This window comes from Bombina bombina, chromosome 3, assembly GCF_027579735.1.
Source record: "Bombina bombina isolate aBomBom1 chromosome 3, aBomBom1.pri, whole genome shotgun sequence".
Taxonomy (NCBI): Eukaryota; Metazoa; Chordata; class Amphibia; order Anura; family Bombinatoridae; genus Bombina; species Bombina bombina.
Window position 1 is genome coordinate 1030859753 of NC_069501.1, and position 23715 is coordinate 1030883467.

The 23715-nt window shown below is 37.4% G+C and overlaps 1 protein-coding gene across 1 annotated transcript in view; it reads left to right on the plus strand.

Annotated features, from left to right (window-relative positions):
- The window catches only part of LOC128654350 (electroneutral sodium bicarbonate exchanger 1-like), a 150036-nt gene that overhangs the window by 41467 nt on the left and 84854 nt on the right, over window positions 1-23715 (plus strand). Inside the window, exons 4-8 of the mRNA XM_053708231.1 lie at window positions 7606-7794; window positions 8741-8832; window positions 12398-12555; window positions 16395-16482; window positions 20808-20954. Of these exons, the coding sequence (XP_053564206.1) occupies window positions 7606-7794; window positions 8741-8832; window positions 12398-12555; window positions 16395-16482; window positions 20808-20954 (674 nt within the window). The remainder of the gene's footprint in view (window positions 1-7605; window positions 7795-8740; window positions 8833-12397; window positions 12556-16394; window positions 16483-20807; window positions 20955-23715) is intronic.

Here is a 23715-nt window from a genome sequence, read left to right on the forward strand (position 1 = left end):
CATTCGGGGAATTCTTACGCCTCCACCGCAATTGCTCAAGGACTGATATATTTCTAGCAGAAAGCGTTGCTCTTATGCAGAGATTAATTGCTAGAGGATATAGCAAAAAGTTGGTTAAGAGAGCTAAATACAAGCCCTGAATATCAAAAGAGATCAGTTACTAGTCCCTAAGAATAAGATCCCTACTGAAGTACACCCGAGATTGATAACAACATATAACCCACAAATGTCACAAGTAATTAAAATTATTAATGAACATTGGAGTATATTACAGAATGACCCTGCGCTAAGTGCTACAATAGGTAATAGGATATCTATAGGATACAAGAGGCCTATTAGCCTTAGGGACAAACTGGTATCTAGCCACCTTGTAAGGCATGTTAGGAAAAAGAATACTGACCCAGGGATGTTTCCCTGTGGCACGTGCTCTGCATGCAAATATGTTTTAAAAACTTAAACCATTACTGAGAGAACTGGCAAAAAAGTATACATTAGCTTCGCACTTTACATGTAAATCTATAGGAGTCATATATGCATTATCTTGCTCTTGCCAAATGATTTACGTCGGGATGACCACACGTGAAGTGAGGGTACGCATCCTGGAACACACCAACAATATCAAAAACGCCAACAGAGATGAAGCTAAAGGCAAAAAATTGACATCTGTTGCAAAACACTTTCAGCAACACCATAATAGCACTCCAACAGGCTTAAAATATATGGTCATTCAAAGAGTTTCTTTAGGCATAAGGAGTGGTAACCGCGAGAAAGCACTACTCAAAATGGAGGGCAAGTGGATATATTTATTAAATTCAGTGAAACCAAATGGTATGAATGATTTTAATAACTTCTTTGTATATTTATAATTCACATATATCACCACTTACACTAGTCACTGATTATACTCACTTAATTTTATTTCATTTATGATTGTTCCCACTGAAATAGTATCTATTTGGATATGGGATCATATATCACTTGATATCACATTTATAATTTCATTAAGTAGTCACTATTATCAATTCACATTCACGTTGTTCTTTTTGTTTTCTTTTGTAATTCAACACTTGTAATTAATTTTCACTCTCACTTATCTATGTTTCAGATAACAGCTTTATACTTTTCACAAATTTTTGTATAATTAGATAGTGTAATACATTTTCCTATACAATGGCCTGAATGTATACCCCACTATCTAACCTATGTACATATTCTCTATTAATATTCCAACTATTGAAGCTTGGGAGTGAATACTTATTTTTTGCCTTGTCAATATCTCTGGTGGAAAATCATAAATACAAGATTATTGGCACACATGTGTTATTCTTGAAGAGAATTCCCTTACCACATCCTATAATAAATACATTATCTAATAATACATATCAAATTAGAAACATATTAACAAATGCATATTAGTATACTGTATCAAGCACAATTGCAGACGTTTACGTCATGACCTATAATTAATATTGAGTAATGCTTAGGGATACTCAGCTCATCTCTAATTTATTATCTACACTTTACATGGGGAGTGCATAGATGGAGTGATTCATCTTTTGGCATTGGTTCATGATACTAATACGTATTTATATGCGAACTGACCATTCAGATGTTTATCTATTGGTGCTAACCATGTATTATACTTGTGGGCTGTAATAGTCTAATATGCCTGGTAAATTATAAATAAGTCTCAATTGCGATCATCGCTATGTTTAAGTGTACTTTTACAAACACACTACTTTTTCCATCACAACTGTCACTGTACAAAATTGAAGGCTATGATATGAATGGAATAATAGTCCCGTAACTGACTTTGATCTAACAACTTTTAGGCTACTGTAGAAAGGAATCCAGATGTGACCTATAATATACTTGCAGAGCAAAGAATTCTATAGTGGGTTCTCCGATCTTATACCTACCAAGTAACTGTTACCTCTAGACTCACATTCCGCCTGACAGAAAGTAAATACAATCGTCCAATAGAAAACATCCACCAAACGTCATTTGACAGGTGCACACCCTCTTATGACACGGACTATGACGGTTAATCAGGAACCTTTGGAAATATGATTCTATTGGCCAATTCACTTCAATGACATGCTTGTTAACCAATCCTTAGGTATGTTGTAATCCAATGGCATTACTAGGAGGGTCTAATAGACTCACAAATATTCGGCAATAGCAGCGGCCCACACCCCCTTTGAGGAAGCGTTTTTTGTGAAACGCGCGTCAGGGGTCCTCTTGGAGAAGCTTTTTCTCTCCTTTGTTTTAATTAGCTAAACCATGTTGTAAATAACAATTTATTAGTAAACTCATTGTAGATATAAGCCGAGCAGTATACAAGTAAAAATAAGGATAACTTAACTATAGCCCTCAGATTAAAAGGGCTTTATTTAGAACCATTATGTTACTGTTGGCTGTTACAATTTAAAATTTCTACTCTGAGTTTAGAAATTATATGGGAATTTAAACCACAACTGGGTTTAGTGTTTTTAATATCAGCTTAAGCTATTGTATGTGTATTAGTTTTTTTTCTTTTCACGTTTTTTTAATAAAGATTTAAGTATGAATGTGTGAAATGTATAATTTAAATGTTGATTGTGATCTTTAGGGCAGAGCTTCAAATTGATTCACAGATAAGAGAATGCTATATACAATTGTATACCCTATTACAATTACTTTCGGCTAGATTTAGAGTTTTGTCGGTAACGACCCGCGAATCTAACGCTGGCTTTTTTCTGGCCGCACCTTTAAAATAACTCTGGTATTGAGAGTCCACAGAATGGTTGCGTTAGGCTCCAAAAAAGGAACGTAGAGCATATTTAACGCAACTTCAACTCTCGATACCAGAGTTGCTTACGGACGCGGCCAGCCTCAAAAACGTGCTCGTACACGATTCCCCCATAGGAAACAATGGGGCTGTTTGAGCTGAAAAAAAACCTAACACCTGCAAAAAAGCCGCGTTCAGCTCCTAACGCAGCCCCATTGTTTGCTATGGGGAAACACTTCCTACGTCTGCACCTAACACCCTAACATGTACCCCGAGTCTAAACACCCCTAACCTTACACTTATTAACCCCTAATCTGCCGCCCCCGCTATCGCTGACCCCTGTATATTATTTTTAACCCCTAATCTGCCGCTCCGTAAACCGCCGCTACTTACATTATCCCTATGTACCCCTAATCTGCTGCCCCTAACACCGCCGACCCATATATTATATTTATTAACCCCTAATCTGCCCCCCACAACGTCGCCTCCACCTGCCTACACTTATTAACCCCTAATCTGCCGAGCGGACCGCACCGCTATTATTATAAAGTTATTAAACCCTAATCCGCCTCACTAACCCTATAATAAATAGTATTAACCCCTAATCTGCCCTCCCTAACATCGCCGACACCTAACTTCAATTATTAACCCCTAATCTGCCGACTGGAGCTCACCGCTATTGTAATAAATGTATTAACCCCTAAAGCTAAGTCTAACCCTAACACTAACACCCCCCTAAATTAAATATAATTTTAATCTAACGAAATTAATTAACTCTTATTAAATACATTATTCCTATTTAAAGCTAAATACTTACCTGTAAAATAAATCCTAATATAGCTACAATATAAATTATAATGATATTATAGCTATTTTAGGATTAATATTTATTTTACAGGTAACTTTGTATTTATTTTAACCAGGTACTATAGCTATTAAATAGTTAAGAACTATTTAATAGCTAAAATAGTTAAAATAATTACAAATTTACCTGTAAAATAAATCCTAACCTAAGTTACAATTAAACCTAACACTACACTATCAATAAATAAATTAAATAAAATACCTATAATTATCTACAATTAAACCTAACACTACACTATCAATAAATAAATTAAATACAATTCCTACAAATTAATACAATGAAATAAACTAACTAAAGTACAAAAAATAAAAAAGAACTAAGTTACAAAAAATAAAAAAATATTTACAAACATTAGAAATATATTACAACAATTTTAAACTAATTACACCTACTCTAAGCCCCCTAATAAAGTAACAAAGCCCCCCAAAATAAAAAAATGCCCTACCCTATTCTAAATTACTAAAGTTCAAAGCTCTTTTACCTTACCAGCCCTGAACAGGGCCCTTTGCGGGGCATGCCCCAAGAAGTTCAGCTCTTTTGCCTGTAAAAAAAAACATACAATACCCCCCCCAACATTACAACCCACCACCCACATACCCCTAATCTAACCCAAACCCCCCTTAAATAAACCTAACACTAAGCCCCTGAAGATCTCCCTACCTTGAGTCGTCTTCACCCAGCCGAGCCAAATTCTTCATCCAAGCAGAGCAAGAAGAGGTCCTCCATCCGGTAGAAGTCTTCATCCAAGCGGGGCAGAAGAGGTCTTCCATCCGATTGAAGTCTTCATCCAAGAGGCATCTTCTATCGTCATCCATCCGGAGCGGAGCGGCAGCATCCTTAAGACCTCCGACGCGGAACATCCATCCTGGCCGACGACTGAACGACGAATGACGGTTACTTTAAATGACATCATCCAAGATGGCGTCCCTCGAATTCCGATTGGCTGATTGGCTGATTCCATCAGCCAAACAGAATATTCCTACCTTAATTCCAATTGGCTGATAGAATCCTATCAGCCAATCGGAATTCGAGGGACGCCATCTTGGATGACGTCATTTAAAGGAACCGTCATTCGTTGTTCAGTCGTCGGCCAGGATGGATGTTCCGCGTCGGAGGTCTTCAGGATGCTTCCGCTCCGGATGGATGACGATAGAAGATGCCTCTTGGATGAAGACTTCAATCGGATGGAAGACCTCTTCTGCCCCGCTTGAATGAAGACTTCTACCCGATGGAGGACCTCTTCTTGCTCCGCTTGGATGAAGAATTTGGCTCGGCTGGGTGAAGACGACTCAAGGTAGGAAGATCTTCAGGGGCTTAGTGTTAGGTTTATTTAAGGGGGGTTTGGGTTAGATTAGGGGTATGTGGGTGGTGGATTGTAATGTTGGGGGGGGTATTGTATGTTTTTTTTTACAGGCAAAAGAGCTGAACTTCTTGGGGCATGCCCCGCAAAGGGCCCTGTTCAGGGCTGGTAAGGTAAAAGAGCTTTGAACTTTAGTAATTTAGAATAGGGTAGGGCATTTTTTTATTTTGGGGGGCTTTGTTATTTTATTAGGGGGCTTAGAGTAGGTGTAATTAGTTTAAAATTGTTGTAATATATTTCTAATGTTTGTAAATATTTTTTTATTTTTTGTAACTTAGTTCTTTTTTATTTTTTGTACTTTAGTTAGTTTATTTCATTGTATTTATTTGTAGGAATTGTATTTAATTTATTTATTGATAGTGTAGTGTTAGGTTTAATTGTAGATAATTATAGGTATTTTATTTAATTTATTTATTGATAGAGTAGTGTTAGGTTTAATTGTAACTTAGGTTAGGATTTATTTTACAGGTAAATTTGTAATTATTTTAACTATTTTAGCTATTAAATAGTTCTTAACTATTTAATAGCTATTGTACCTGGTTAAAATAAATACAAAGTTACCTGTAAAATAAATGTTAATCCTAAAATAGCTATAATATAATTATAATTTATATTGTAGCTATATTAGGATTTATTTTACAGGTAAGTATTTAGCTTTAAATAGGAATAATGTATTTAATAAGAGTTAATTAATTTCGTTAGATTTAAATTATATTTAATTTAGGGGGGTGTTAGTGTTAGGGTTAGACTTAGCTTTAGGGGTTAATACATTTATTAGAATAGCGGTGAGCTCCAGTCGGCAGATTAGGGGTTAATAATTGAAGTTAGGTGTCGGCGATGTTAGGGAGGGCAGATTAGGGGTTAATACTATTTATTATAGGGTTAGTGAGGCGGATTAAGGGTTAATAACTTTATTATAGTAGCGGTGCGGTCCGCTCGGCAGATTAGGGGTTAATAAGTGTAGGCAGGTGGAGGCGACGCTGAGTGGGGCAGATTAGGGTTAATAAATATAATATAGGGGTCGGCTGTGTTAGGGGCAGCAGATTAGGGGTACATAGCTATAATGTAGGTGGCGGCTCTTTGCGGTCGGCAGATTAGGGGTTAATTATTGTAGGTAGCTGGCTGCGACGTTGTGGGGGGCAGGTTAGGGGTTAATAAATATAATATAGGGGTCGGCGGTGTTAGGGGCAGCAGATTAGGGGTACATAAGTATAACGTAGGTGGCGGTCGGCAGATTAGGGGTTAAAAAAAATTAATCGCGTGTCGGCGATGTGGGGGGACCTCGGTTTAGGGGTACATAGGTAGTTTATGGGTGTTAGTGTACTTTAGAGCACAGTAGTTAAGAGCTTTATAAACCGGCGTTAGCCCAGAAAGCTCTTAACTACTGACTTTTTTCTGCGGCTGGAGTTTTGTCGTTAGATTTCTAACGCTCACTTCAGACACGACTCTAAATACCGGAGTTAGAAAGATCCCATTGAAAAGATAGGATACGCAATTGACGTAAGGGGATCTGCGGTATGGAAAAGTCGCGGCTGAAAAGTGAGCGTTAGACCCTTTTTTGAATGACTCCAAATACCGGCGGTAGCCTAAAACCAGCTTTAGGAGCCTCTAACGCTGGTTTTCACGGCTACCGCCAAACTCCAAATCTAGGCCTTTGTTAGTTATGTTGTTGATTAAATAAGGCTATTCTCATTCATCTTAGCAGAAGTAGTGAAGAATTTTGTTTTTCTGTGTTGCCTAATATTTAAAGGGACATTTATATAAATAAATCAGCATAGTTATATCAGCAATCAATCTGTGCATTGCAATAGATAGATAGATAGATAGATAGATAGATAGATAGATAGATAGATAAAACTGACATTGTTTTTATGAAAATTTGCATTTCATTAAGATCCAGGGACATATTTTAAAACCTTATTAAAGGGACATCATATTCATATGCTAAATCACTTGAAAGTGATGCAGCATAACTTTAAAAAGCTGACATGAAAATAAAACCTGAACATCTCTATGTAAAAAGGGAAGATATTTTACCTCAAAATTTCCACAGTGCACCAGAGTAAGTGCTCTGTGAACAGTTAGATCTGCTGAAAAGCTGCAAATTGGGAAGAAAAAAAAAACAATAGCCGATCAGCATCATCAGTGATCAGGTCTTGCATTGCTTTGCATGATATTTCAAAGTAAACTTCCTTAAACTGAATAGGAAAATAACATGACTGTGCCATGCTAGATGCACACTCCCTTGGAAGCCCTGGGACTAAAGTCTCTTTACAGTGGGGTGTGAAAACTTAGGACATTTGAGGTAAAAATCTTCCTTTTTTTTACATAGGGATGTTCATGTGATATTTTCTAGTCAGCGTTTTACAGCTATGCTGCATCACTTTCAAGTGCTTGAACATTTGGGTATCATGTCCCTTTAAGTATGTTTATCTTATCTCATTTGCTGTACCGGATATAAATGATCTCCTACACCAATCAAGCAATCACATTACCACATCAATAGAATTAAAAGTCCTCGAAGACTACATTTACTGTATTTATGTAGCCCAAAGAGCTTGTATTGGGGTATTTAGGTTATAATTGATTATAACCTACTTGTGTTTACAGACATGATATTGGACCATCAAGATTCAGCTGGTGAATTAGGAGAAAATATCCGAGTCAAAGTGAAGGAAGCTCTTTTGAAGAAACACCACCACCAAATTGAGAAGAAACGCAACACGCTCATCCCAATGGTGCGTTCTTTTGCCGAGGTTGGAAAGAAGCAGTCAGAGCCCCATTTACTAGACAAAAATAGTAAGTTTTAACATGGGTGGGTTAAGGCGTGTATTACAAGTTGAAAGTAAATTACACGTAAGCAACCATGTTAGCTTCTTCTACCCATAGACTTAAATTTTAATGTATTTTTGTTGTTTTTGATGCATATTTTTTTAACTCTCACTTAACTTATTTAGTTTGCCCTCGAGTAAACGCGTTTACTTTGAATTTGTAATATGCACGCATGCATGATATTAGTTATCGTGACCCACACTAAATATGTCCTATATCCTATGTGATCTGCTATAATACAACTGTTATGAAAAAAATCTAGTCACAGATTTTGCCCAGTTTAATTTTAATAACTTCTTTTAGACTGTCACTGCCATTATATACTGACCCCACACAATATGTCACTTGCTGTTAAAAGTATAATGTTTGTTATGATCAGCGGCCAGTGACCCAACAGCTATAACAATGTTACATAGATGCCAATAATGTAGCTCATTAGCCCTAACTGTCATTCACATAACCCTGACCTCTACAAATAACCCTAGCTGCTCTGTCCCTAGCCCCCTCACTACAATTAAAACTAACCTGACCTCTCACCAGCACAAATTATTTGCCCCCCTCATAGCTACTTTTCTACTAGATATTCCCCCTTTGCAATGCCCCTTAACTTTTAAATCCCCCAACTGATCCCCCCTATTGGTATACCCTTACTAGATCAGAAATTAAACCCTCTTACCCAACAGCTTCAACAACAACAACACAATCACTAAAACAGTGATAAATTGTAATATTATTAGTATTTTTGCTTACTTAAGCGTATTGCAAAAATGCTTCAATCGACTATAATGCATTTTCTTTTAAATCTTAGTGATATGTTTGCTTAAAAGTTCAATAGATTATCAATAAACTCTGTGTTCTTTCCTCTTAATGTGAAATCTTATAGTATAGTACAATGTGTCCTTTCCTCCCAAAGCACTCTCTGTTTCTCCACAACCTACTCCCTCTACACTGGATGTTAAGAATGGAGGAAATCATGACAATAGTAGTGCTGTGGATTTAAGCAAGGTAAGAATGCTTATGTATCACTACTGACAAAAGTGTAGACCCTTTCACCGAGGCAGTAAATGCTCTTGTATTCGTAATAGGAGATACAAGTTGACAGTGGGGAACTCATGATATAGGTATGGGTTGTGTTTAGGGGACAGGGTTTTTGTAATGAGGCAGACTTTGGGTAGTCAGAGGTGGGTTTTGTGCTACTTATGGGTGTGGTCTAGATAGTTTAAGCAGAGTTTGGACATCTTGAGAGTAGGACTTATATAAAGCAGGAAAACATCCTGGAATACTAACAAGTCTTGTAAGAAATATGGAATTTAGATGGGGAAAACATTTATAGGGGAAATTTTAAAGCAATTCTGTGCCTGCTTATCATGCCTTTGGTTAACTTGAATGCTACTGTAGTATATAGGTACATATTAAAATGCAAAGATAAAGAAAGAGGCGCCGTATGTGTGAATCGGTAACCAACAAGGAATAAGCACATAGAAGACACAGGGTACTTACATGACTTAAAGGCACCCAATTGTGCCAATAGGGGCAGGCTGGTTTTCTGCAGCAAACCAGCTAGCTGAACCAGGGCAATATGCTGGAAACACTGATGTGATCAGTTCCAGATGGATGACTGGGCTCAGGTGATGTTTGGCTCCAAGAGTAGGAACCAAAAAAGCACTGGGGAGGCTATACCAAAACCTCCCAAGGTAGCATAGTAGAATATGCACACAGCAATAAGAGCTTGTTGTATAAAACTTTTTAAAAATGTTTAATATAGCAACATAAAACAAAAGTTCAAAACAGCTCATGCCAAAAAGTGCACAGGTAAAACAATGCAACGTGTTTCACGGTATCCACCATTTCATCAGGCATAAAAATATGGTATACATTCAGACCTTATATAAGGCTAAGTTACGTAATAACAGTATGTAAAACCCCTCCCCCTACAATAAGTGTATCAACCAATCAGGGCACCCTTTGTCTCATCTGTGGTAAGTTGTCACACCTGTATTTTTAGCTTAACTATAATGCTTACGTTGATACATTTTCAAATTTTGATAAAGATACCCATTGTTCTAAACACATCAAAGGGCTCTTAAAAGTGATTGTGCATAAAACACTCAAAATGGCAGACAAACCATGCCAGCCGTGTGTAGTGGTTAACAACGATTACCACCCGTCACTTTACATGAATGGGTGACATAAGAGGGAGGAGTCAGGAGTTCCCTATGAGGATTGGTAGGATCATTGAATAGTGGTCCAATTGAGAACCAAGGTTTCGCAGTTTAGTGACGCATTACAACGTTGACTTGTGAATCCAGCGTATGTAGTTTAGTTACGTAGCACTCTCACCTTATTAATTTAATGTCCTCCTTTGAAAACTTTTAGCAACAAGCCAACTTACAAAGCAATTTATTACATTAGCAACCATATAAGACATTCACCTAAATACATCAATTCAGGTACGTGAAGCATCAAGTTAACATTTTAGCTATAACCAACTAATAATAATAATAATAATAGTATTGTTAGCCATTACACACGGCTGGCGTGGTTTGTTTGTCATTTTGAGTGTTTTATGCAAAATCACTTTTAAGAGCCCTTTGATGTGTTTAGAACAATAGGTATCTTTATCAAAATTTGTAAATGTATCAACGTAAGCATTATAGTTAAGCTAAAAATACAGGTGTGACAACTTACCACGGATGAGACAAAGGGTGCCCTGATTGGTTGGTACACTTATTGTAGGGGGAGGGGTTTTACATACTGTTATTAGGTAGCTTAGCCTTATATAAGGTCTGAATGTATACCATATTTTTAGGCCTGATGAAACGGTGGATACCGTGAAATGCATTGTATTGTTTTACCTGTGCACTTTTTGGCATGAGCTGTTTTGAACTTTTGTTTTATGTTGCTATATTAAACATTTTTAAAAAGTTTTATATAACAAGCTCTTATTGCTGTGTGTATATTCTACTACGCTACCTTGGGAGGTTTTGGTATAGACTCCTCAGTGCTTTTTTTTTGGTTCCTACTCTTGGAGCCAAACATCACCTGAGCCCAGTCATCCATCTGGGGCTGATCACATTAGTGTTTCCAGCATATTGCCCTGGTTCAGCTAGCTGGTTTGCTGCAGAAAACCAGCCTGCCCCTATTGGCACAATTGGGTGCCTTTACTTCATGTAAGTACCCTGTGTCTTCTATGTGTTTATTCCTTGTTGGTTACCGATTCACACATACGGCGCCTCTTTACTTAACTTTGTTTAGAACTGCCTACTACCTATGGTGAAGTCAGAGTTCTGCCTCATCTGAATGGATTGACTACCAACTTCTATTCTTTCTCAAGAACCAATGGCACCATAAGGACTCTTTTTGGGACTGGGTGATTATATGGACACACTAGCTCATTAGTTATATAAGAGTTCTTGGTGTTGTATGAGAGACACACACTCTTTTATTGTACATTTCCTTTATTGAGTCACATTGGTTTATTTTTATATTTAATCCCCATATTGAGAGTCTGTGTTATCATATAGGTAATCTGGCCATCACATCTAGTACCTCCTATAGGGCCCCTAGACCCTTTGTTATCACATATTAAAATGCATAGCTTTATTTTAATTTTAACATTGTGTCCAGTCATTTATTAGAGTTAAAAATGATTTCAAAGAATTATGTGCTAAACAGATTTGTTAAGAAATGTAGAATAAAATAATCTTGTTTTATTTATAATATTCAAAAGAAATAAGCACTTAGGATATCTATATGTATTACACATATTACTTAGCAAACCACTGCTTAAATAATTTCATCTCAGTTATTATAAGAAAATGGCCGCTAACTTCATGCATAATACAGCAAAATAATGTGTTCTATCAGTTTCCAAATATATATACATTTTTTAAGATTCCGCTTGATTCCCTGGGGGAGAATTCTTTTTCAGAGTGACACACCTGGCACATTTGTGATTGATAAGTCAAGGGTGCTTATAGTTCACAACACATGGATAAAACTGAAACTAAAATATGAAAAACAGGCTAAAGCATTTTATTTATTACAAATTTAAACTGAGTATAAACTAAATAAATAACAAATATTTACTAAATAATTAATAATACTACATTCTATAAACGGTTCAATTGTTTCACATTTAAAGTGACACCGAAGACCATTTTGCCTCTAAAAGTCTTTTTAAACACTGTCCAGCTTTTCTAAAAACAAACAAAACAAACAAATGTAAGTTCTTGTCCTAAATAAAACAACACTTTCTTTTTAAGCTTACGAAGGTGTCTCCTTGTCTATCATCAGTGCTTTGGGAATTATTATTATTATTATTATTATCATTTATTTGTATAGCGCCGCCAAATTCCGTAGCGCTGGATACAATGATAGGGGTATACAATGACAAGGATTTGTGATGAAGTACAAAACGTAACAAAACTAAACAAATCTAGTACAGGAGGAAGAGGGACCTCTCCCTTTAATTCCTTATGTATACTCCGTACCTAAACGCTAGAACCATTAGTTTCTTATGGTTACATGAAAGTAGCTATGTTTATAAATCTTTTCTCTGCTTTACAAGGTGGATCTTCACTTCATGAAAAAAATTCCTACCGGAGCGGAAGCTTCCAATGTTCTAGTGGGAGAGCTAGATTTTCTGGAACGTCCTATTGTCGCATTTGTGCGTCTTTCTCCCGCAGTTCTCCTCACTGGGATCACAGAAGTACCAATCCCAACAAGGTGAGCATCATAAATCATAGAAACCCTGTGGCAAGCAAGGAAGCATATTTTTCCCATCAGTAACATATCCCTTCAATGTCCCCTGGAATGCTGCAAAGAGAACATTAGTAACCTTAATAACAATTAGTAAAGGGTTTCCGTAATGCACTGACTTTATGATATATATGAGTTAGAGATTTAAGGGACACTAAACCCAATTTTTTTCTTTCGTGATTCAGATAGAGCATGCAATTTTAAGCAACTTTCTAATTTACTCATATTATCAAATTTTCTTCATTTTCTTGGTATCTTTATTTGAAATGCAAGAATCTAAGTTTAGATGCCGGCCCATTTTTGGTGAATAACCTGGGTTATTCTTGCTGATTGGTGGATAAATTCATCCACCAATAAAAAAGTTCTGTCCAGAGTACTGAACCAAAAAAGAAGCTTAGATGCCTTCTTTTTCAAATAAAGATAGCAAGTGAATGAAGAAAAAATGGATAATAGGAGTAAATTAGAAAGTTGCTTAAAATTGCATGCTCTATCTGAATCACAAAAGAAAAAATTTGAGTTATGTATCCCTTTAAGGGACACAAAACTAAAATGCACATGACTACATTTTAGTTTTAAAGAGAAACATATTTTGCTCTACGCATGTATTTGCAAAAAGGCTTTTAGTAAAACTTAGCACTGTTTAAAACACTGCACCTTCTGCAATGCCGCCATCTGCATAATTAACGATGAATATGTGCCATTGACAGTTTTCTGAGCAGGTAGGGTGTTTAAAGGTGTGTGTATATGGCAGTGGCATATTTAAGTTTTGTGCTGCCCTAGGCACTCAAAACTCTGCTGCCCCCACACCTCCAACCTCTCAGGTTTTAAGCCTTTTTTGGCCATAATATTTCTTGGTCAGGGTGTAACGTGACTTTTTTATCATGGCATTTCCAAAGTAAATGTTTATGTTCAAATGTGTATGTGTGTGGCGAGTGTGTCTAGTGCAGTGTGAGTCTGTGTTGCATCTGTAGTTAGTGTGTGTGTAGTGAGACTCAAAAAGTGCTGTCCCCACCCAAATCTGTCACCATAGGCAAGTGCCTTGTTTAACTAGGCCGAAATACACCCCTGGCATGTGACATAGGTACATATACACTTCATCCACATTGAAAGCTGTTACAGAACAATCAACTTCTACTAGTATTATTTTCCTCAATACATATGTATTGAGAATGTGTCTATTAAAAACTGAAACTCAGTCATGTGCTGATCATTTTTGAGTTTTATGTAATTTAAATGTCTAAAAATCCTCATGATTGCCCTTCCCACCTTACCCTCAGTGTATAATGTTGTTGAACACAATTTTTATTTTAATGTATTTATTGAGATTTTTATACATTGTTTATAAAATATGCCCAGAACTCTGAGTGAAAAAAATAATTGTGCAGGCCCCTGTAGTCCTCAAATAGCCATAACAAGCCACTCTTATTTGTGTGTTTGGGCTGATTATTGTCATTATCAGTCATTGCTGTTTGCTCACATACTTACACATAGATTACTTACACCTAGATTACAAATTTTGCGCTAAACAGAGTGTGAAACTAACGCCAAAAAAGTTACGTTATTTCACTCTCCATAGCGCTGCCATTAAGAGTTACTGAAAAGTTTCCTTGTGTGTGCGATATGGTGGTGTTAAGCTCCATACCGCATAAAATCCAAGGGCTGCTTTGACGTCTCCCATCTTCGTAACGCAACCCCATTGATGTCTTTGGGGGAAAAAAAGTTATGTTTAAACCTAACACCCTAACATAAACCCCAAGTCTAAACACCTCTAATCCACTGCCCCCCGACATCGCCGACACCTAAATAAAGTTATTAACCCCTAATCCGCTGCTCCCCGACATCGCCGACACCTAAATAAAGTTATTAACCCCTAATCCGCCATTAATAAAACCTAATAATAAACTAAATTATCAAAAATAACAACAATTACACCTAATCTAATAGCCCTATAAAAATAAAAAAGCTCCCCAAATAAAAACACCCCCTAGCCTACAATAAACAACCAATAGCCCCTAAAAGGGCCTGATTTGAACAGCCAATAGGATTTCAGTAGCTCTCATCCTATTGGCTGTTTTGAATTTGAAGAATCAAATCAGCCAATAGGAATGCAAGGTACGCCATTTTGAATCGGCTACCTTGCATTCAACTTCAGTGTACGGCGGTGACCGTATGAAGAGGACACTCCACGCAGGATGGGATCGGCTTCCAGGATGGCTCCGCATTGCCGGGATGAAGATAGATGACGTCCCCGAGATGGATAAAGATGTAGCCACCTGGTTGAAGACTTCTCGCCGTCTGGATGAAGATGGATGTCCGGATTTCAGGAACCGTGGGGTGGGTTTTTTTTAGATTAGGGCTTTGGGCTTTTGTAAAACAGCTGAATGCCCTTTTAAGAGCAGTGAAAAAGACCTAAATGCCATTTTAAGGGCAATGCCCATACAAATGCCCCTTTAGGTTTTTTTAGAATTGGGTTTTTATATTTTGGGGGGTTGGTTGGGTGGTGGGTTTTACTGTTGGGGGACTTTGTATTTTTTTACAGGTAAAAGAGCTGTTTAACTTAAGGCAATGCCCTACAAAAGGCCTTTTTAAGGGCTATTGGTAGTTTATTGTAGGCTAGGGGGTGTTTTTATTTTGGGGGGCTTTTTATTTTTATAGGGCTATTAGATTAGGTGTAATTGTTTTTATTTTTGATCATTTCGTTTATTATTTTTTGTAAGCTTAGTGTTTTTTATTTTTCGTAATTTAGTGTTTATTATATTTTGTAATTTTAGATTTTTTATTTTTTTTCATAGTGTTAGGTTTTTTAAATTTGTAATTTAGATTTTTTAATTGGTAATATTTTTTAATTTTATTAGAATAGTTATTTTAGGTTAATTTATAGTTTAATGTTTGGTTTATTTTTATTTCACAGGTAAGTTTTTATTTATTTAAATATAGTTATATTGTAATTTAAAGTTAGAGGGGGTGTTAGGTTTAGGGGTTAATAGTTTAATTTAGTGTTTTGTGTTGTGTGGGGCCAGCAGTTTAGGGGTTAATAGGTTTATTTAGTGGCAGCAATGTGGGAGGCCGGAGGTTTAGGGGTTAATGGGTTTATTTAGTGGCGGTGATGTGGGGTTAATAACTCTGCGATGTCGGGGAGCGGCGGATTATAGGTTAATAGCTTTATTATAGTGTTGGCAATGTGGGTGGGCTGCAGATTAGAGGTTATTAGGTTTATTTAATAGTCGCGATGTGGGTGGGCGGCAGATTAGGGGTTAATAAGTTTTAAATAGTGTTTGCGATGCAGGAGGGCAGCGGTTTAGGGGTTAATAGGTAGTTTATGGGTGTTAGTGTACTTTGTAACATTTCAGTTATGAGTTTTGTGAAACATTTTTGTTTTGCAAAATCCATAACTACTGCTCTCAGATGGTAGTAAGGATCGTGTCTGTATAGGCTGTAACGCAAGCATTTTAGCCGGACCGCACTACCTGTAATACCGGCGCTATGAAAATCCCACACAAAAACATCATTTTTTTGAGTGCGGAATGGACGTTGCATTACAGGCTAAAATGCTTGCGGTATAGCTATACCGACACAACTCGTAATATGCGTTCCTGGCCATTACGCAGTGTTAAAAGCCGTACCGCAACACTTGTAATCTAGCCGTTAGCTAGGTAAATCCTTTAAAACTGTTTTGATATTTGTATATTTTTGTTTAGAATTATGGTTCTAGTGCACACCCTATATTGTTAGCTTCATGTTTTCTTTTATATATATATATATATATAATTAGTCCTCATTTTGTAAAGTATTCACTTTCTTTTCAGATTTTTGTTTATTTTGCTGGGACCAGTTGGAAAAGCGCAGCAATATCATGAAATTGGCCGCTCAATGGCAACTATAATGACTGATGAGGTAATCCATTCAATATAACTATAAACTGCAACCTTTATATTGCACAAAGAACCATCCTACTGATCAGGCAAAATCTGTTACCTAATGAGCCAATGATACTATTATAACTTGGTTTGTTATTGAAAATAAGCTGTGATGAATCCACCATCACAGTGTAAAAATACATTATATATAAGGATGATTATTTTATCTTTTTTCAACATGATACAATATAATGTATATGTGCCTACAAACATCTATATGAAACATTCTGTGGGGGGGTTTCTTCACTATTAGGCTCAGATATTCAGCTCAATTGTTATTATTACTAATTAAGGGCCAGATTACAAGTGGAGCAATATTTATTGCTCCCACTCGCATGTTAACTTTGTTAGAAGTAAGGTTTTTGCGTGAGTCGGGTAGCGCTCATATTACAAGTTAACCCAATGCGCGGAAAAACCCAAAGTTAGAATATCACAAATGCATTTACAAGTTCCCCCATAGAATTCAATAAAGCAAAAAAAGTGGAAAAAACTAACACATAGGGGCCTATCTCTCAAGCTCCGTATGGAGCTTGATGCCCCGTGTTTCTGGCGAGCCTGCAGGCTTGCCAGAAACACCAGTTATGAAGCAGCGGTCTAAAGACCCACACAGACAAACAGACATACCCACACAGACAGACCCACCCTCACAAAAAAAAACACCCACACAGACAGACTGACCCACACAAACACACACACAGACAGACCCACACACACACTGAGTCTCACAGACCCCCCCCCACACACACACACACACACAAACAGACCCACACACACATTGAGCCTCACAGACCCACACACACACAGACAGACCCACACACACACTCAGACCCCCACACACACATACAGACCCCCTGCACACATACAGACCCCCCACACACACTCACAGAACCCCACACACACATACAGACCCCCCACACACACTCACAGAACCCCCCACACACATACAGACCCCCCCCACACACACACTCACAGAACCCCCCACACACATACAGACCCCCCCACACACACTCACAGAACCCCCCCCACACACACACAGATCTTGGGATTGGCAATATTTACAGGACATAATACCCCTAATATACAATTTCTACATCTCTCTACTATTATACTAAACATTGCTTTACAAAAAATAGCCAGATAAGAGTGCTACCAATGCATAAATGGAGAAGCAATAAAAAAAATCTTATGTCACTATCCAGGGGGGAGAGACAGAGCATTTGGGTTTCAGTGTCTTTGGGATCATGTAGAACTGAAAAATCTTTTTCTCCAAATCAACCTCCCAGCCTGGCCCCAGCTTTGAGGACTGAAAATGTAAGCTGCTGCACTGCAAGCCACCCACCAATAATTTAAAAACACAATACGGGTTATGTTTTTTTTTCTCTTTCTTAAAAAAACCATGACCTTCAGAAAAAATCCGCACCACATTTTTATTACCTTTCACAAGTAATTAAATTAAATATCAACTAATGCTCTATAAAAAAACTTAGAACAACATTTTTTTTACAATGTAGTGTTTTATTTGATAATATATGCTATGCATACATAAGTAAATAAATGTTTATGTCCCTTTAAGACATGATTACAATATTTTCTGGATGCCATCTAGTATAGAAGACTTTGACTAAGTCAGTGAGACCCTTGTGGGTGGATTCATGAGCATGGGAAGAGTTATAGGTTTTGTGTGGGGAGGGGCTGGCTGGGTGTGCTGTGGGCAGAGTTAGGGCAGTTTGGGGACATGTCTTTGGAATATTTATAACTCAGAAGAGCTGTGGGAGGGACAGAGGAAAAGTTTGGAGCTCTGGTAATAGAGATTGCTGGTAACATATGTTGGACCATATAATACTAACTCAAAAATAAAAAAAGCTAAGTTAGAGACCTAAAAAGGTTCAGATGAAGACAGTATTTATCATAATCAACTAGATTTGCTCTGGAAATTATGAGCCCAGTGGGCTAAAGAACTTAAACACTGGTGGCTGATAACTTGGTTTGCCCCTAAGTCAGTTTCTATCTCTAATTGGTTATTTAAATCCCCTTATCCCCAGTTGCTCTCTCTTGTCTTGAATAAAGCAAATTACATGTTATGGAGAGACTTGTGGTTAATGGTATGCTTGAGAATTGAGGGGTGCTATTCTAATGATTAACAGTACTAATCAGCATTCCCATATAACCACCACTGTATGTGAGGTGTAGTTCTTGAAATAACAGACAATACTCAGTAAGTAAAGTTCTGCAGGGTTAAAACAGCCTCACAAATTTCCTACACTTTCCCTATTACATTGCTGTCCCGTGTCACTCCTCCAGGGTTTTTGGAATATCTTTGTGTTAGTCTATTAGCTAAGCCAGTTATAGAATATATGTGCTTAGCTATTGATGGAATCTAAGTGAGACCACGTTTATCAAGCCCACCCCCCCAAAAAAACTAGGGAGTAGACTGGCCAGAAAGGTGCTAATGGAACAAGACTTGCATAAATTACGATCAAGCTGACACTTCTTGATAATAAAAGCAGGACTTTTGTCACGTTTGTAAAACCAAAAGGATAGGTCATGTTACAATAAAATAAAGTTCTGCTTTTATTAGGAAGTAGTATCGGCTTGATCGTAATTTATGCAGGACTGGCATGTAAGACCCTCATACATAGTTGTTTCCCCCAGCCCAGTAAGCCCACTGGCCCAGAAAGCACGACTACTAAGTTCTCTCTCAGCAAGGCAGCATAGCGCTGAGCGCTCACAGGTGTAGTGACAGTCAGTGGCAATGTGGCATGATGCATGCAGATTGCGGTGCACAGTCAGGCTCAAGTTCAACGCAAAACACCTTGTTACCATTACTGTAGCAGAAAAGGGAAAACGTCCAGGCCAGGGGCAAGTTCTTCTCAGGCTCCAGTAGTCCAGGACCTCCTCCACACAGTCACAACCGCAGCTGACTGAGGCTGAGCACTTTCATTTTTTAACCACCGACCACAGGCTGGCACTGAGGGCAGGACAGGGCAGTAAGTTTGTAACTACTACGGGCTCACACTTGCAGCAGCAGCAGCTCCCTCTCTACTGATATTCCCGCATGAAGTCAAGTCTGACTGACTGTATCGGCGCAACGTCATGTGACCCACACTGAATCTGTCACTCAGAGCAGCCCAGCAGGCACGCCTCCCTGCAGTGCTGAATGCTGATTGGCTGAGTGATCTAGCTCATCATTGAGGCAGTTTTGAGAACCGCCTCCATTTGAGCTTGTATGAGGGTCCGGCGAGTCACCAGTGGGTGGCGCTAGCTCTAAGTGAGCAGAAAATGTTATTCAGATCCATGCTGCGCAATTAATGGAGGGCAGCGGACCGGCTCACTGCCTCCTAATTGCGCAACAATGGATGCTGAATTTTGCAGAGCAAGCGCAGTACAACAAACAAACTATTGATGATGATGTGGGTATGGGTAATCGCCATCGGGGGGTGGGGGTGGCCCTTGGTGCGGGGGTGGGCGTGGCCACAAAAAATAAGATAAAAAATACTTTTTTAAAAAAAAATATTATTTTAAATCTTTTTTCTCTGATTGGACAGGGGAGGCGCTGCCTCGCCTGCCTCCTATTACTGCACGTAATATCCTGACCTGCATCAACTTCAATTGCGCTCAAGCAATCACGTTTCCTTTCAACTTGAAATACAAGCGCTACATCAAACGCACACAAACAGTCGCGATAAACCCTATATCGCTTGTGCGTAAAAGTTAGCACATCACTCATAATCTGGCCCTAAATTAATCAATTCTTGTGGGCCAGATTACGAGTTACACAAAGGGGTTTATTGCGGGTTTTTGCATGCTTCGGGTTTATAATCATAACTTAAAAATGTTGTTAACTATATTAAATTGTTGTTATGTATTTGTCCACTGTAATTCAAAGGATTGAATGGGAACAAACAAATATAATAGACTTTTCCCACTGTGACTTTGCAGAGTTTAGTTTGTTATCAACAGATGCTAGCCAACATAAATTCTATCACAAGGGAGAGCTACTAATTTTCCATTCCTCCATACTTATAGCTTTGTGCACTGGTGGAATATCTGCTGAATTAACTAGTTATTAACATGGTTTTCTGAAAAGATCAGTGCATCTTCATAAGACATTTATGGTACAGGTGGACAATATGATAATTTAAATATATGCACAATGGAGTGAACTATATTGATTCCTTATGATTCATTTCATCTTTGCTTATTGATCTGTAAAATACCTATAAATTTGTTCATTAGTTGAAACAAACATTGACCACAGAGGATGAGCTATTCAAAATGTGTTTCCATTTAAAACTCCTTTAGATTTTTCATGATGTAGCTTATAAAGCAAAAGACAGAGCTGACTTGTTAGCTGGCATCGATGAATTTCTTGATCAAGTTACCGTACTTCCCCCAGGAGAATGGGACCCATCCATTAGAATTGAACCACCAAAGAACGTACCTTCCCAGGTAGGTCAAACAAATTTGCTTTAGCATATGAAATAGTTTTCAATTTGAATGTACAAAGATTTTATATATATATATATATATATATATATATATATATATATATATATATATATATATATATATATATATATACACATTATATATATATATATATATATATATACACATGTATATATATATATATATATATATACACATATATATATGTATTTATACATATATATATATATATATTTATACATATATATATATGTGTGTGTATATATACTGTATATATATCTTTCAAGAAAGAAGACTCTGTGTTTCTTCATTTACACTGTTACTTTATTTTGTGGTGGGTTACATCCAACATTTCAGCCAACACTTGGGCCTTTCCCAAGGTGACTGACCCACTTCCAAACTCCCATTATATACACACCAATGATTTACTAATAATTGCCAGGTGATTTTCACCACACCTGTTTTCACACTGAACACCACCATATTCTCTGGAGTATATCGCCATCTACTGGATAAGGAATATAAGGGACCCCCCCCCCATAGAATTTGTGGCATTGTTGTTACATTTTGTACTACACAAGAACTTCTTTAAATTTGAAAGGGATATATACCTGCAACGTATTGGCACAGCTATGGGGTCACATGTGGCCCCTAGCTATGCCAATATTTACATGCACTACTACGAACAGAAACACATCCTCTCTGACTCAGAGTTTAAATTGTATGGAAAAGGCTACAAATGCTTCATAGATTATGTGTTTTTCGTTTGGAGGGGCGGCGAGGATAGGCTGAAAAGATTTGTGGAGAAATTAAACAACTTGGACAGCCCAATTAGATTTGTGGCTAAATGGAATGCACAAAAAAATTGAATTTCTGAAAATTTTGAAGGAGACTAGAATATTTAGGAAGTTAACTCATGGAAACACCTTGGTTAGATTTGACAGTTCCCACCCGAAACATCTATTGAGATCCATGCCTAAGGCACAGATGGTAAGGGCAGTCAGACTGACATCAGACACAAATGCCTGGGAGGTGGCAGTGAAGGATATGGGTTAGAGGTTTCTGCAAAGAGGTTACCCCAAATGGGTAATAGATGAGAGTAAAAAGCAAGTACTGGACATGAAAGGAAGTGATCAGGTTAAAAACAAGGATCAGGGAGAAAGGCTATACTTTGTAACTGACTTCACCACAGACACATGGAAGCTACGTCAAGCTGTATTGGATAATTGGAAGATATTGGAGGTGGATGAGAAATTAGGGCCCTTTACAAAAGATATCCCTATTTTTTCATACAGAAAAGGGAGGAGTCTTAGAGATATGCTAGTACAAGCAGATCCAATTGGGAAATTTGAGACACTGAAGGCACATTTCTTGACTAGGAAAGGAGGGGTATATCGTTGCCATGGGTGTGTTACCTGTGACAACCTAATATTAGGAGACACCTTCACCCATAGCCATACAGGCAAGAGATACAAAATAAAACAGGCACTAAATTGCGAGTCTAAGTACGTAGTATACATTATCAAATGTCAATGTGGGGAAATGTTTGTTGGAAAAACGGACTGTGCATTAAAAGAACGTATGGCTGTACATAGATCCAGCATAAGGCAGGCTATGGACTCAGGCAAAACTGACCAACCAGTGGCGAAGCATTTTTTGGAAAAGAGACATCCTGTGTCAAGTCTGAAATGCTGCCCAATAGATCATAGATCTATCCCACCACAAAATAAAGTAACAGTGCATTTGAAGAAACACTGAGTCTTCTTTCTTGAAATATGAATACATAGTAAGACTTAGTACAACTTACTCGTTTGGAGTGCCTAATCCACTTGGGGGAAATATATATATACACTAATGTATACAAATGTGTATGTTTTTTTATATTTATCAGTATGTTTGCGAAAGAGGAGAAAAATTGATAAAATTAAACTTTTAAGAACTGTCCTGCTTTGGTTACTTTTTTCTTAATTATGCACAAAGAAAATATTTCTGATTTAATTTTTAGATCTACAACTTCCTTTGTGAGCCACAACATGTGCAGTAGTCTCACATATAAACACTCAACTCCTCTTATTAAAATAAGATAGCTGTTTAAATATTGGTGGATTAAAGGGATAGGAAACTCAGATATTTTCTTTTGTGATTCAGACAGATTATACCATGTTAAAAAAAGTTTCCAGTTTACTTTATTATCAAATTTGCTTCGTTCCCATGATATTCTGTGTTGAAGAGATACCTAGGTAGGCATCTGGCACACTATATGGCAGGAAATAGTGCTGCCTTGTAGTGCTCTTGCAAATGAATAACATGCTTGCAAAAATTCTGCCATATAGAGCTCCAGAATTGGGCTGGCTCCTAAGCTTACTTCCATGCTTTAAAAAAAAAAAAGAAAAACTACCAAGAGAACAAATAAACTTATTAATAGAAGTAAATTAGAAAGTTGTTTAAAACTGCATGCTCTATCTCACTGGTTTTCAAACCAGTCCTCAGGCGTCTCTAACAGGTCATATTTTGTGGATATCTGAACGGAAGCACAGGTGAAATAATCAGCTGATTAGTAAACATTCTTGTTTATCCAAGGTAATCCTGAAAGCCTGGCCTGTTGGGGAGGCCTGAGGACAGGTTTGAAAATATATATATATTTGTCACATAGTCTTGTTATATGATCTTACTTTAAAGGGATACTGAACCCACCTTTTTTCTTTCATGATTCAGATAGAACATACAATTTTAAGCAACTTTTTATTTTACACCAATTAAC